At 40.0% G+C, this 16819-nt stretch overlaps 1 protein-coding gene across 2 annotated transcripts in view; it reads left to right on the plus strand.

Annotated features, from left to right (window-relative positions):
• Positions 1 to 4104, plus strand: part of KDM5A (lysine demethylase 5A) — a 51892-nt gene extending 47788 nt beyond the window's left edge. For both annotated transcript variants that reach the window (XM_032220964.1, XM_032220965.1), the window contains one exon: positions 2313 to 4104. In XM_032220964.1, the coding sequence (XP_032076855.1) occupies positions 2313 to 2516 (204 nt within the window). In that variant the 3' untranslated portion in view covers positions 2517 to 4104. The remainder of the gene's footprint in view (positions 1 to 2312) is intronic.
• Positions 4105 to 16819: the final 12715 nt, after the last annotated feature.

The raw sequence follows: 16819 nt of genomic DNA on the forward strand, positions 1-16819 counted from the left end.
CGTGACACATGCAGCCCGTGGGCTAGGAGTTTGACAACCCTGCTCTGGCTGGTGTCAGTTTTGATGGTGTTCAGTCACTATGTTCTTTGGAGGCACGTTTTCCTTTTACTGCTAACTTTTCCAGCATAATTGCTTTTCCCCTGAATGACAGGGCTAAAATAAGTGGGACACAGTATTGTGATTTTGCCTTCCAGTGACATGTCTGGTGTTATGCGCTCCAGTACTTATTTGTTTGTCACCTTTGCTGTGCAACGAATATGCAGAATCCTTCTCCAGCTCAAAACGAATTGGGGCAAAATATGATATTCAGAGCTTCTCTTCTCCTCTCCCCCTTCAAGTCAGTCTTGATGAACTCCATGGATGAACATATCAATGGAGTTTGTTATTGGGACAGACCTAGGATTATCATGGAGATCCAGAAGTTGTTGGTTACCCTGGAAGTCTTGCCTGGATGTAGATGTTGGGAACCACCCATTTTTTTTGGCAGGGGTACCCATTGCCAGGCATTAAGCAGTGGGTGAATTTAGCATAAGATTATTTACTGTAGAAATGAAGTGTTGTAAAAATAACTGCCACTTTTCTCTCTCACTGCAGTTTGGATAGTTGAACCAAAATTGAAGCCTTTTCTAACCAAGTCATAAAATGTAAGCAAGGCTACTAATGTTAACCAGAATGAAATACAGATTTAAATTCCTGCCCCTCAGAATGCTCTGCATTGGCAGGATGTGAATACAGGATAGCAACTTAAAAAAAAAAAAGCTGCTGCTACAAGTGAACTACTTAAAGACAAGGTGAAGTAAAGAAAATGGGATTGGATGTCAGTGTTGGAATATTGCCCTCACTGCTATCATTTCAACATTTCCACCTACTTGAATTTCCTTCTTTGTCCCAGTTCTGCCAATGTATAGTGGCCATTAATCATCCACTGCTTTTACAAACAAAAACTGAAACAGAAAAACAAACCAAGCATCCTTTGAGTGATGACTTGTAAGCACAAACAGATTAGAGCAGCAAAAGGGGGGAAAAACTCTTCTGCATGGATGAGAATTTTACAGTAGGCCTACAACCACTGTGGGTTAACAATGAAGCTAAATTTATCTGAAGAGTACACGATAATAGGGATTCATGGTTATGTCCACATTAAATGAAATTGCTTTGCAATGACTCATGTCTTTTTCCTAGGTAGCATAATATCGTCTCCTCAGGTTGAGAGCAGCTAAGCTGTATTCCTACTCCTAGAGAGGACCTATAGTTGTTGGATACTGAACTCAAACTTTCTGCCTTCAAAGCATTTGATCTGTTTCCAAACTCTAGATTTTTCCTGAACTCTAGATTTCCCCCTCAATTGTTACATTTCTGTGCAGTTTACTGTTAAAATACAGATTGCCCTTTGAACAGAGAAAGCTGATCATTTTATCTCCTAGATTCTTTCTGAGGTTATGAGGATAAATGGGAAACGAACAATGTAATTATTTTGAAAAAAACATGTTTGAGTAAAATAGCTTTGGCTCACTCTCAACTTCTGTTGACTCTGGAAATGTTGAAATATCTATAACTATAGAATGTCACTCCATTCTTCCAGCTGTTCCCTCTGTCATCATCCTACCTTCTGACCCTGATCTTCCATCCAACTATTAATCTTGTACAGCTTCCAAGTCCAACACATATGTTTGTCTAGATACCGCTACCCCCATTGTTCAATGGATATTACAAGCCATTTCTAGCATTGCTATCATGACTTGTCAGATCTTGCTGAGAATGGTACAGTTTTCATTCATGTTATTTGTTAAAAGCATCACATATTTTGCACATAATGTATTTTAAAGATACAGGTAATATACACTATAATGTAAGAGAGTTGATATTTGTATGGATCTTGTATTCCTTTGGATTCTTCATATTTTATAAAACTTACTTGTATATGAGTGACTTGGAATACAGTTTTGATGCTGAAAACAAAAAATACAGTACATGATACTTTACCCTTGAAAAGGAAGTATATTTAGATGATCTAATATTGTCCCAAAGGTGCGATGGGGCTTTCTTGTTTTTCTTTGAAGACGTTTCGCTTCTCGTTCAAGAAGTGAAACGTCTTAAAAAAAAATCCAAGAAAGTCTGGTTGCCTCTTGAAAAAACATCTTTGGGACAACCAAGACCTGGATGACTGAGAATCTCTACAGACAGTGATCTAATACTGGTTCTTTTTGTTATATTCTCATTCTTGGATAATCTCCACTCAACCTCTAACCAAGGTTTTGGCTAAATGATGAACTCATGCAATTTAACTAACACGCATGTATTGTGTCTTACAGGTAGACTGGGTGCAGTGCGATGGGGGCTGTGATGAATGGTTTCATCAAGTTTGTGTTGGTGTCTCGCCAGAAATGGCAGAGAGCGAAGATTATATCTGTATTAACTGTGCAAAGAAACAGAAGCAAGGAAGAGGCAGTCCAACACCACCTCACTTCCTGCTGAGCTACAAGCTACCCATGGAAGACCTCAAGAAGACAAGTTAGCAGCTACTTGGTCTTGATGGGACTTGAAAGAAATGGAACATTAAGAAGGTGTGAAGCTAACGCACACTTCCGGCAGACATACAGCCCTATAGTGGAGCTGGCCATACGCAGCTGGCTTCCATTACAAGAAGCGGATGTCACAAGCAATGGGGTACTGGCCCAGCTATGCAGATATCATCTTGTTCGAAGGCCCAGTCAGTATTTTTACTCCCTTGTTTCTACGGAAGGCTTGAGTGTAGCTGCTGCCTTTAGACTAAGCAGATGTGAGGCCCATGGATATATATGTATGTGTGTATGTATGTGCATATATATATATACACATATATATATATATTGCCTCGACAGTTTAAATTGAGAGCACTCTGGAGAATCTTGAGCCCTCTGAGCTGCCCCATAACGGCATGTTGGTTGAGAGGAGATGGTTTTTCCTTCAGCCTGTTCAGGTCATTGAGGCAACGTTACGGAACCTGCTTTAAACACACCAAGAAGATAGAAAACTCCTGTCTCTTCTGCTCTTAGAAGCAGAAGAACTGTAGATCTCAAAAACATTGGCTTCGTATTTACTCCAAAGAAATTTGGATCATAGTCCTTCTTGGGGAAAGCTCACTTATGAATGAATTTGGAGCTAAGGCATGTTACCTTGGCAAAGCACTCCTTCCTGCTTTGGTAGCTCTTTTTCTCTTGTCTTAAGCTTTACCAACACACTGTCACTAAATTGTTTAAAGCAAGTGCAGCTGGTCATGGATATCATGAGTGCATGAGATTTTTCTAACGGGTTGCAAGCAGCCCAGCTTTTTTCTTGATTCTGCACTGATATGTCTTCTGTGAAAATCTTAAGTCACAGTATTCCCAGCATCATCAAGTTAGTTTTGCAGTACCAGTAGGCTGTCCATAAGATGCGGTTTGCTTCCTCACCTTTAGTTGTTGATGAATTTAAAGGCCTTCACTTGGCCACAAATCCACTTTAACTTCCCTGCCCCTCTGTTTTCTGGAAGATAGGTGGCTGAGGAAGGGGTGGGGTGGGGGGGTAGTATTCCCAAATAACAATTGTTTTAGTAAACCCATTTTTTTAAGGACTGGTTTTTACTTTTTTCTATGTCTCGGACTACTGACTTGTTCTACAAAATAAATAGATTATTTTTCTTTGTTTTTATACTTACCACGGTTACCAGCAGCACAGAAAGAAAGAAAGAAAGAGGCTCACTAAACAAAAACCTGCCTGCAGGCTTGGGTTTTTTTACTTCATTCCTTCCTTGTAGTACAAGGAACTTAGCAGTTACTCCCCACATCCTTGTTCCCCCTGCTACCTGTGTTTTAAATAGGTAAAAAAAAGAAAAGAAATCATGTGCTACTTTCCTATTGGGGTATGTTTGGTTAGCAAGGCGTCTTCGTCCTTGCTGTGTTCCAGTTTATGCTGGGTTTTCTGTAAGTAAATGGCTGAAAATAGCCATAGTGGTGTCTCCCCACCCCCATTTATCTATTGTGTTTCCATTCTTCTACAGCTCTAGATGTGTTGTAACTATAGCGTCCAGTCTTCTTAGCTGCAAGGGTTGGGATTTTCTAAAATATAAAAATGGTAGTGTTCTGCCTTGCCTGTTTTGTGTCCCTTCTGTTATACCTGGAATGTATAGAGTTCATTGGTAAACATCACTGTCACAAGGCACTGCATAGACTTCAGCGTCCGTATGATTCGGAATAATATAATCAAGATCTGGGGTCAGATGATGATTTTCAAAGCTTGGAGTTGCACTAATGGCCTACAGTTGCAAGGCTCATGGTTTTTACTGGATGTCTTCATTTGAGACTGCTGAAAAAAGGAAAATTGCTGACACATTTCTTATATATTTTGATTACATGCTAAGGAGGCAAATTACTTGTGCTTCTGTTTTAAAATTCAATTGAAAAATAGCTTACCTGTTCAGCAGCTCAGTGGTTACAGCTGACAGTTTGAAAAAAGAAAAGAGATTTGCAAGGTTCCTCATTCTACTGCATTAATGCTGGTAGTCTTTTTTTTTAATGCAAATTGAGTTTTAAGGTAACAAAACACAATGGTTTACAAGGAACAAAGAAAAATACTAATATTCAATACCACAACAGCATTCAGAAGATTTGAGTGAAGGAGGTTGAGTATTTACTTGTTCAATCTTTGTTAACTAGTCTTCATTTGCCAATAGAAATTAAGGTGAATCAATATTTTATTATCTTTTTCTCTCACCAAAAAGCAAATACGAATATAGATTTACAATTTTCCTTTTCTTTTCAAGTCCAACTGCCTTTTGACATTGAAAATCTTTCTCAATCTGTTTCAGAGCTGGATTCTTACCATTTTTACATTGTTTGATTTATACTACCCATCCTCATCTTTGTGGTTTGTTTTTTAAAGTTTCTGTTAAAAATAGGACTCTTAACTGTATCAAACCTCCTTTCAGTGACTGAGGTAGGGCAAGAAATCAGTAACTAGCACTGTTCTCCAACAATGCTTAATAATGGCCATCGGTTGGGTTTCTTATTAGCTAATTTGGTTAGCCTGGATGTATTAGCATGGCTTATTCAGATACTAATCTTTAAGTTCTCATTTGATTTGTAAAATCTAATGTATTTATGCACATAATACCTAAGAAGAGTACTGATACATCCATGCCGGAAGCACCAAAGTGCTTCCATGGTGAAAGGATTTGCCATTGCCTGGTCAACACCCAGTTGGGGGCTCTTTTGTGAAGTTGCCCACCAAAGTGGTACCCATTAATCTACCGGTCATCTGCTTTTGAACTGCTAGGTCTGCAGGAGCAGGAGTATGTGATAGGAACTCACCTCGTCCCGCAGCAGCAACGGGTCCCGAATTCCGGCCTGCCAATTGTCAGCCGAGAGTTCCAATCTCATGAGCCCCCACGTTCCTACCAAAGAAGAAGAAAAAGTGTCTTGCTGAATTTGAATGGAGGGGTTTTCTATTCACAAGGTCCTGTGACATGCAGTGGCCATTCGGATGCTCCAGGAAGCTCATGAGTGATGTTCCTTTTCCACTGTTGGCCCCAGCAATCATTGATGACTTTCATCCACCCAAGAAGTCCTGTCTCTTAATCAGTCCTGGAGTTCCCCGCATTTAAATGAATACATACTGCTTCTACTACTGTGAGAACTGGAGAAATGTACTGTATTCACATTTTGCAGACCACTTATGGTGTCTTGTGAGGCAGAAAGGTAAAAAAAAAAAACCACTGCAAAATCCGAACCCAGAATCTTAAGTTCTAGTCCATCTGCTAGTCCCTCCCCCACCCCAACTATCCTTTCTGCACCACCTGTCCCTTTTTCGAAATCAGCACAAGGGAATTGCTCTCCAGCCGTGTGATTCCCATGGTTTTACTGGCTGTGTTGCATTTGCTCCTTTCTCTATAGCAGTCTGCTATAGAATTTGTTGTAAAGCTGTACAAGAAACCCTCTTGAGTGTATATCACACATCAATACTTTTAGGATTGTTGCATAATCTATACGTCCCGTTAAAATTGATTCTGGTGTGAGAGATGATAATTCTTTTCTATGGCTACATCAACAGAGTGGGAAAAATAATCATTTGGAAGGGATTCAAGAAAGCAATGAGAATAACGAATTGAATAGATAGATAGAATAGATAGAATTCTTTATCGGCCAAGTGTGATTGGACACACAAGGAATTTATCTTTGGTGCATGTGCTCTCGGTGTACATAAAAAGACAAGATACATTTGTCAAAAATCATAAGGTACAACACTTAATGATAGTCATAGGGTACACGTGAGCAATCAGGAAACCGTGACCCGTCAAAACCGCGTTCCACAAAACCGCGGTCGACGAAATCGCGTATGTGACGTCATCACAACGCGACGAAAAAGATCCAAAAATTAAAATAAAAATTAAATTACAGCAAGCCGATTCACATAAAGGTAAGGGTTAGGTTAAGGGTTAGGGTTAGGTTAAGGGTTAGGGTTAGAGCGTTAGAGCGTTAGCGTTATGTTTAGCGTTAGGTTAAGGGTTAGCGTTATGTTTTTCGTTACGTTAAGGGTTAGGTTTAGGGTTAGGTTTGGGGGGGTTAGGGTAAGGTTTTCGCTTTATTTTTACATTTTTCGATCTTTTCCGTCGCGCTGTGATGACGTCACATACGCGCTTTCGTCTACCGCGATTTTGTCGTCCGCGGTTTTGTGGTAGAACCTCAGGAAACAATATCAATATAAATTGTAAGGATACAAGCAACAAAGTTACAGTCCTGCAGTCATAAGTGGGAGAAGATGGGTGATAGGAAGGATGAGAAAATTAATAGTAATAGTAATGCAGCCTTAGTGAATGGTTTGACAGTGGTGAGTCCTCCAAAGGCGGATGTTATAAACTTGTTCTATTAGTCTTGATAAACGGATACGATATTACCACTGAACTTTATGCATTGATATGCAGGGGAAAAAACCCCTTGTAATCTATTTGCTCTCATTCCAAAATGTAGGACATGAAACTAAACGATAAAAAGACAGTTTCTGTTTCAGTATTGGAAAAGGTCTTCCAGCAGAACAGATGGGGCCAGATCCGGCGGGCTCCCTTTGACTGGATATATTTAAGAAGATGTTGCTTTTAAAAGGATTTGGAAAAAGTAATTTAGCTAAGCTAGATGGAGGCATACATTGACAGTAGCAATGGAGTTTAACTGCTGCCGCCTTGCTTTGAAACCTGGCAGTTCCTGTTTGCTGTTGAATAAAGAACACCATAAAATACGCAAGTTGTAATGACAAAAACTAGTCATTTTATATGGTAAAATGACAGATGGACCCAGGAAGGTAAAGTGGAGGGAGGGTTGTTAGATGATATTCTATAATGACTAAGCATACCGTATATACTCGAGTATAGGCCGACCCGAATATAAGCCGAGGCACCTAATTTTACCACAAAAAACTGGAAAAGTTATTGACTCGAGTATAAGCCTAGGGTGGGAAATGCAGCAGCTACCGGTAAATTTCAAAAATAAAAATAGATACCAATAATGTTTTTGAATATTTATTTCAAAGAAAAACAGTAAACTAGCGGTGTATTCAATGAAATACTTCACTCACCTCATGATGCTGATGTCCCGCTGTGATGATGATGTCCCGTGCAGCCGCGGGAGCGATGTCCCGCCTCCTATGACACACGGCACAGTGATTCCTATCATTGGATCACTGTACCAGAGGAGGTGGGACATCGCTATGTGGCTGCTTGCCATAACAAGGAGGAGGTGGGACATCGTTGCAGAGCGGCAGGAGGGGGAGGAAGGGGAATCGTAAGACAGCCCTGCATTACATTAGAACGTGAGGAGGGGGGATGGTGCGGTGCGCGCTGCGCGGCAAACTGACACAGAGGGAGGGGAAACTCACAGGGGCACTGGGCCATTCACGAGTGTCACCCAGCGGCATGGCCCCGCCCCTTTTTCTCCTCCATTTCGGGCAAATTTTTCACTGACTCGAGTATAAGCCGAGGCGGCTTTTTTCAGCCCAAAAAGTGGGCTGAAAAACTAGGCTTATACTCGAGTATATACAGTACATTGATAGTCATTTCACAAAGCTTACGTTTAAAAATTGTAAATAGAATGGGATAGTTTGCATCTGACATTTTTGGTCTTAGTGCTCATGCGTGGAAGAGGAAGCAATGGTTGTGCAACTTAAGGGGCTGGTGCAGTAAAGAAATGGCAAGTTGTGCAAAACGCACCATTTACATCCAAAGGTGTCTACAGGAGCATTATAGTGATTAAGGAATAGGTGAAAGGTGATGGGGGAGAAAGGCAAGGCAGCAAATTCCAGTGCTGTTGCTTACTAGGCTTTCGTGTGCCAAGAGTGTTATAATGGTCTCTAACCAGGTCAGTAGAAATGGATGTAAGAATCAGTTACTATCTTTTTTTCTTTCATTGATAAACTAATCCAGGGATCGGCAACCTTAAACACTATAAAGAGCCACAAAAGTCCTAACTGGAAGCCCACGTTCAATTCTGGAGCCAACAGAAGTCCCATTTCCCCATCATAGAGTCTCCTCTTGGCGTGGTGTCTTTTTTCTCTACCCGTCCTAACCAAAAGCCCTTATCAATTGTGGAGCTGAACGGAAAACCCACCCCTTGCCATAGAGTCTCCTCCTGACATGTCCTGCTTCCCCCCCCCCCCAAACCGGAAGCTACTCTCAAAATTGTGTGCTGACTGGCGACAGGGAGCTGCATCAGAGGGATGAAAAAGCCACATGCGGCTCCAAAGCTGCAGGTTGCTGACCCCTGGACTAACCTATGCAGCAAGGTTTCGTAACTATTTTTATATTTGATTTTTGTATTGCTAGCTATTGGAAACACTGGATGAGAAACACTGAGACAGCTAAGAATTTAAAATGCAGTTAATTTGCATATTTTGCACATCTCTTAAGTACAATAATACATCTTATTTTGTTTTTAATTTAACCAACACATAGGAAACCTCTATATCACATAAACAATACTTATTTTTCTTTTTGCATTTGTTCGGTGTTTAAAGGTATACATTTCTAGTTTATCAACAACCAAGAGATCATTCTCATTGCAGTTTTACATCCATAATTACACCTACGCACAAATAATCCTTACAATTCTTACAATAGGAAGGTAATGAATTCTCTATAGCCTTCATCAGGAAAAAAAGTTACAGAGATAGAATTTGGAAAATAGAAATTCAAATGTTTCAGTCTTCTATGTAGAGCTGAAGTCAGAAGGTGGAGATGATAGACCGGTGTATTAGCTAGTTGTGCTAGGAGGTAATTACACTCAACATGCAGGCAGAATAAACGTCCACTATAAAAGTCTGAAAAAAACAAATATTACTCCCCGTCTCTTGCCTGCTTTGGGCAAAGCATGCTATGATTTTTTAAAGTTGTATAGAATCCAGATTGGAAAGAAAATAATTCATGTTTTTGAAATATGGTTTAGTGAAATGCTTGAGGCATTGGGCTAGAAACAGGGAGACCATGAGATCTCTTAAGCACAAAACCAGCTGGGTAACCCTTGGGCCAGTCAGCTTCTCTCAGCCCTTGGAAGGAAGCAATGGCAACCATTTCTGAAAAAACTTTGCCAAGAAAACTGCAGGACTTGTTTAGGCAGATTCCCAAGAACTGAACATTGCTGAACAGAAGAGGAAGAAATTGAAATATTTAGCAGCATCTTGGCTTAGTATTCTAAGGCATCCTTGCCTACTGAAATATAATGGGTTATTGCCAATAATTCTCTGACTCCTGTAGTTGAATTTAGGGAGTGAAATTATCGTAAGCTTATGGTTTATGGTACACTACCTGACATCCACCCAAGTGAAACAGCATTTATTCAACATTTTATTAATTAGTTCAGAATTTGGAATCTCTGAGATGTGGAAGGTAAACTATACAGATCATAGATTAATTATTGTATTGTGCCTAACAGAGTAATTGCTTGACTGTCTTAAGCAATAGGCATAAGAAACATCTAGAAGAGCATAACAATGTAATGTAGAGTTGGTCTCTCTTGTAGATTCCAGACATCTCTGTAACAATAATACAGCATGTAATGTTTTCATACAGCTCAGGAATTTTAGCTCTGGATCTTTTAATTCTGATGGATTAGTTGGCAATAACACTTCTTAATTTTGCAAAATTAGAAGGGCTAGTTTAATAACTTATGTTCAAACACTGTAGTTTCTTGTCGAATCTCATTGATGAAATGGGCTGGATATCAGCCTGGCTGACTTCGTTTTCTTTTTATAAAAATTGGACCAATTCATGGAAATCATGGAGATCAAGGACGATTAGATTAGACTGGCTCTGAAGACCATGAAGATACAGGTGGGCTTCCTTGTTGTGCAGTTAGTTAATCACTGAGAACAGACTGGTAGATAAGATTTCACCAGAGCTTCAAACTGGTGGGCACTGCTTAAATTCTTAACATACTTTAATTTCACATCTCACTTTCTGGCAGAAAGTTGCTAGCTGCAATTTTTCAACAACACAGATCCACCTTGAACCAGAGGGCAGTGTAGATGAAATAATTTACAAAACGCTTCTAAAAATGTTTCCGCACTTTCTGAATTCCATCCAACTTTCATTGATTTCACTTAAACAACTTTAAGAATGCTTTCTTAAATTGTTAAACTGATTTTCCTCTAGTTTTTCTTGCGAAAGTCAATATTACTTCAAGAAAATGAAATAAGTTGAAAACAAAGATCAAAGTCTTCAATGTATAACACTTTCATTAAGCAAGCGTTCAGTTTCCTCCAAAATTGGACCCAACTGGAAAATAAGTCCTAGTGTGATTTTTCAGGATGCTTGTAATATAAGACCTACCCCCAAAATAAGCCCTCTGTTAAGATTATCAGCCAAACAGACAAATTTAGTACTGTATTTTCCCCAAAATAAGACCTAACTGGAAAATAAATAACAATGGATATAAAACCTGGCCTTATTTTGGGGGGGGAAAACAGATAGTTCCGTAACATTTGCTAAAACAGATTTTCTGAAGGTTCTGGATATCACTAAGTATTTTTTTAAGAGATGAAAATATATGCAACCAATTCTCAGCCATTTAGACTAATCAAAAAACCCCAACTAAAATATTCATTCTATAAAACATCTAGGTTTTACAGAAAATCTTCAAACATATGATCTATTTCCAGTTACATGCATCTTACATTCATTTCTCAAACAGTAGGATATTCTGGAAACTTATGGCTAAGGTGATGCCATTTTAATTTGCGATGAAGGAAGAAGATTTAACAAAATATTCTAAGGGCCCAACCCTTATGCCTGACAGCACTGATTGAAAATAAAACAACTATGTAAATTTTGGCAACTTTTAGTTTATTTTAAGACCACTGTCATGTGGCTCCATATTCCAAAAGATAATCATAAATACAATTAAAGGAAGATATTTAAATACAAATATTAGTCAATTTATACACCCTCTTCCCATATGTAAATACTAAAGACTGCTTAAAGATCAAGCTACAGGTAGTCCTTGATTTACAACAGTTCATTTAGTGACTTTCAAAGTTGCAACGGTACTGAAAAAAATGACTCCTGGCCATTTTTCACAATTATGACCTTGTCAAAGGATCAAAATTCAGACTCTTGGCAACTGACTCATATTTACGACAGTTGCAAGGTTCCAGGGACATATGATCACCTTTTGTGACCTCCTGACAAGCAAAGTCAATGGGCAAGCCAGATTCACTTAACAATCATGTTCGTAACTTAACAACTGCAGTGATTCGTTTAACAATTGTGGCAAGAAAGGTCATAAAATGGGGCAAAACTCACTTAAGACATGTTTTCCTTATAACAGAAACGTTGGGCTCAATTGTCATAAATCGAGGACTACCTGTACATGCCAACCTTGAGAATGAAGGCTAAAACTATTATAGAAATCCTTAAAATACCAGGAACAAATGGCTCGTCTCCTCTTGAATCTTCTTTGATTTCTCTTAGGTGACCCTGAGCTTTCTACATTTGCTTTCTCAATTTGATCCCGCATTAAATATTTTATAAGGTAAAAGTAAAGGTTCCCCTTATACATACAGTATGTGCTAGTCGTTCCTGAATCTAGGGGGCGGTGCTCATCTCCATTTCAAAACCCAAAACATGTCAGTGGTCATGTGGCTGGCATGACAAACACCGAAGGTGCACAGAGCACTGTTACCTTCACACCAAAGGTGGTTCCTATTTTTCTACTTGCATTTTTACATGCTTTCGAACAGCTAGGTGGGCAGAATCTTGGACCAGGAATGCGGGCTCACTCCATTATGCAGCACTAGGGATTCGAACAGCCGAACTGCCGACCTTTCTGATTGACAAGCACAGCGTTTTAGCCACTGAGCCACCATGTCCCTCTAAAATATGTTATGATCAATGCTAGTCATTCCGACTCTAGAGGGCGGTGCTCATCTCCGTTTCAAAGCCAAAGAGCAAACGCTGTCCCAAGATCTCTCCATGGTCATGTGGCTGTTATGATGAAACACTAAAGACGCCCATAACGCTGTCACCTTCCCACCAAAGACGGTTCCTATTTTTCTACTTGCATTTCTACAAGCTTTCGAACTGCTAGGTTGGCAGAAACTGGGACAAGTAACGGGAGCTCACTCCATTTCATGGCGCTAGGGATTCAAATTGCCGAACTGCTGACCTTTCTGATTGACAAGCTCAGCGTCTTAGCCACTGAGCCACCAAGATATTTTGTCCCTCCAAAATATGTTATGATCGATGCTTAATACAGAATTGGGTGATTAGAAATCAGGGACATAAGAATGTTACATCCAGGGCTGAAGAGCTGTAGAGAAATTAGGATGGACATTCCTGCATTCCTGCATAGGGGTTTTAAAAAAAACACGTTGCAGCCACAAGATGGGAGCGACTTTTCTATTAAGGAGCATCCAAAGTCCTGTGTAGTTTAGTGAACAGCCCTTTTGTGGGGGGTGGGGTGGGGGTGTTTGGAGGAAGGAATGTGGGTTGGTCAGAGTCTAGAATTACACCATTGCAGAATTGATTCCCCCCCCTTCAATGCTTTAAATAGCCAGCACCTTTTTTTTATGATTGCTTTCACATTTCCCCAGTCAGCCAGATTCCTGAAGCTCATTTTTAAGGTAACAAAAGAATTCCATACTTTTTCCTTTTGTGGCATACATGTATGTAATCATGAAGTGACAGGTGTGTTTGTGCATGTTGCTGAACTTTGTTCACTTGGTAAAGTAAGTGTATTTCTATATGCCTCCTTCAGCTAAGCATTTCTCAACTTTTGCAGCTGTTTGAACTGTGGTATCTGTTTAAGAAGTAGGCATATTTTCTTCACAAAGAACACAAAGATTGTTGGTCTGGCAGAATAAATTAATTGAAAGGGTTTTGGTCCTGATGGAGTTTGGGGGGGGGGCTCAGCCAATGGCATGCTTTTTAATTTCTTTTTAGATGGATATCTTGATTCTTAACCAGATTTCCAGAAGGGATAGATTAATGGATCTCCTTACCCACAATTTATTGCTTGGCATCTGATGAATCTGTCAAGGCATGGATGCAAACTAGACTTTGATGTACTTCTAAAGTTACCTGCCTATATAGAAAGACAGACAATATGATGTAGGAAGATTTAAGACTTTGGGGAGAACTTAATTAACATTTTCAAAATATTTATATTTAAGCCTTGGAATATGGTTCCAAAGTAGAGGTCATCCTCTACAAATTTCCGAGGAGATTACAAGTAATGTTTAAATGATGTTCCCCTAATCTGATACAACTGCCAAGGTATATTATGCTAAAACAGTCCTGTTGCTGAAACACAATTTCCAATATCCCTATGGAGCCTTATAAATCAGCAGTGCCAGGTGGGAAGATAGAAATTGTGGTCTACTGTAGAAGGTCAGTGGCTCAGTAGCTAACACGCTGAAGGGTGGCAGTTTGGCGGTTCGAATCCTTACCGCTGTGTAACAGAGTGAGCTCCTGTTATTTGTCCCAGCTTCTGCCAACCCAGCAGATCAAAAGCATGTAAGAATGCAAGTAGAAAAATAGGAACCATCTTTGGTGGGAAGGTAACAGCGTTCCGTGTGCCTTCGGTGTTTAGTCATGCCGGCCACATGACCACAGAGACGTCTTCGGACAGCTCTGGCTCTTTGGCTTTGAAACGGAGATGAGCACCGCCCCCTAGAGTCGGGAATGACTTGCATATGTGTGTGAGGGGAACCTTTATCTTATAGAAGGTCACCAAGTTGGGAGCATTGTAGAAGAGATTCCCGTCGCTTTTACCTTCCTCTCTCTTGGTGAGTTTATAAGATGCTGCTTTTCATAAAAGAACAATGCATCTATGAGCCAAAACAGGTTCTGAGAACCTCAGAACTATTTTTTTTTTTTAGTAAATTGATGAGAAAATTTCAAAAGAGATGAAAAAAAAAATAAGTACATTGGTGTTACATTACATTTCAGAAATAGCAGAATGGAAGCTTGACACTGAGGTTTCTAGTGAACTTAAGTTGCTAGGTCCATGCACCATGCTGTATCAAAATCAAGAAATCACATTGTCTTAGTAAAAAAGGCAAATTGACCATTGGTCAACTTGCTGATTTTTACTATTACCCTCTTCCTCCAAACGCGGCACATAATCATCTTGGAAGCTTCTACTTAGCCTTAATGAACCACACAAAACCTTCTGAAGCCACCACTGGAAAGGCAGCAAATAGGCATGTATATTCTGCTCAATTCTGGCATGCACGTGAAGGTTAGGTATGGGAAAAGTAGGTACATGCAGCTCAATCCTGTTTGACAGTAAATAATCCAATCCTCACAGAATGCAGTGGCTCAGTGGCTAAGAAGGTGAACTTGTCTATCAGAAAGGTTGTCAGTTTGGTGGTTTGAATCCCTAGCGTTGCGTAATGAAGTGAGCTCCCGTTACTTGTCCCAGCTTCTGCCAACCTAGCAGTTTGAAAAGCATGTAAAAATGCAAGTAGAAAAATAGGGACCATTTTGGTGGGAAAGTAACAGCATTAGGTGCGCCTTCGGCATTTAGTCATGCCGGCCACATGACCAGGGAGACGTCTTTGTACAGCGCTGGCTCTTCGTCTGAAATGGAGATGAGCACATATGTGTGAGGGGAACCTTTACCTATACCTTTATCCAATCCTATCCTTTCTGGGTCTTCAGCTTTTGACAGCACAAGAATGTCATGCAAAATGAATATAATCTGTATTTGTGTACATCAGTTTGAGTAGCTGAGTAGCACCTACAATGGACTTCTGCCTGATTTGTATAGTTTATAAAACCTGGTACACAGTCCCAGTACTTTAGACTAATTTGCAGCTCCCATCACTTATTAGTTATATTTATTAAAACCAATCAGTCTGAACTCCCCCCCCCCTCCCTCAGATCTTATTAGGTACTTGATGATTTTCATTGGGCTCTCAGGACCTATAACATTCACATATCACTGCCTTCCTGGCTTCTACAAAAATGCACAATTTCTCTCACTGTCTGCAAGAAGAGACAATATCAGTGCATCAATATATGTAAAACAAGCCTATTTGCTAGAATTTACTATATAGACGCTAACGGATCCGACATATTGAAGCAATATGATTTCAAAAACCTCCTTTGAGGGTTTTGAACAATCCCTGCTTCTTTCCTCTTTGGGCTCCAAAACAAACACAAATCCCCAACATAAATCTGTAGCAAAGATTTCTAAAGAACTAATTCTTTGGTGCCATGCAGTGGTTATCCAGAGTTTTTCAACTAACATATGACTGCTTTTAATGTATGTGCCAGTTGAATATTCAACCAGAAATAATAGTACTGTGAAATAAAAATCTTGACTATGGTTTAGGACAATCTCAAGGCCCGGGAGCCAGATCTGGCCCACGGGCCGCCCTGGAAACAGCTAAGGACTGGCCCACAATGCCTCTGCCAGTGAAAACTGAGCTCATGGGGGCTGCGTGCGACCTGCCCAAGCTCTGCTTTCACTGGCAGAGGGTTGCAGGAGGCTGTTGCAGGTGAAAATGGAGCTCCTGGGGGCCACAGGCTGCCCTCCCGAGCTCTGTTTTCACTGGTAGAGTGTTGCAGGACAATGTCACAGCCAAAAATGGAGCTCACAAGGGCCACGGGCAGCCCTCCCAAGCTCCATTTATGCTGGCAGAGAGCTGCAGAAGGCTATCACAGCTGAAAATGGAGCTCGGGAGTCCATTTTCACTGGCAGAGCGTTTGGGCCACCACAGGCACCCCCAACACAAGTGATGTTAAGCTGGCCATGCCCCTGGCCACGCCCCCTTCCCCCCAAGGTCAAACACAACCCTGATGACACCGGCCCTTAATGAAATCGAGTTTGACACCCCTAGTTTAGGACTATTATAAATGGCCTTTTAAAAATAAGGTGATAGTGCAAAATACTATGTAAACAATGGGATGTCCCCCAAATCTTTTTGATAAACTGATTCTAATCAAGCTGTACCTAATCTCTAAAAAATTAAAATTAACAAAATTAATTTAAAATTTTAATTTTTTTAAAAAATATATTAAAAGTGCAATTGGAAGATGCAGCATCCTGGTCATAAAATCCATTTGCTGAATGTGCATATCTGAGTCAAAGAAACTTCATGCATCTTTATTGGTCTGGGACCATAAATGAAATGAAAATGATGCACTCTTCTGTAATCAGGGATTCAGCTTTCCAGGAAAATTAGGTACATATATTCGTCCTCCTTAGTTATCTATACTCAAAAGAAAGCAAACTTGGCATGTGTATCATTTTAATTGGATGGAGGATTGGGATGGCATATTGTCTATAGATGGAATTATTTTAATTTTAAAATA

This window comes from Thamnophis elegans, chromosome 7, assembly GCF_009769535.1.
Source record: "Thamnophis elegans isolate rThaEle1 chromosome 7, rThaEle1.pri, whole genome shotgun sequence".
NCBI lineage: Eukaryota > Metazoa > Chordata > Lepidosauria > Squamata > Colubridae > Thamnophis > Thamnophis elegans.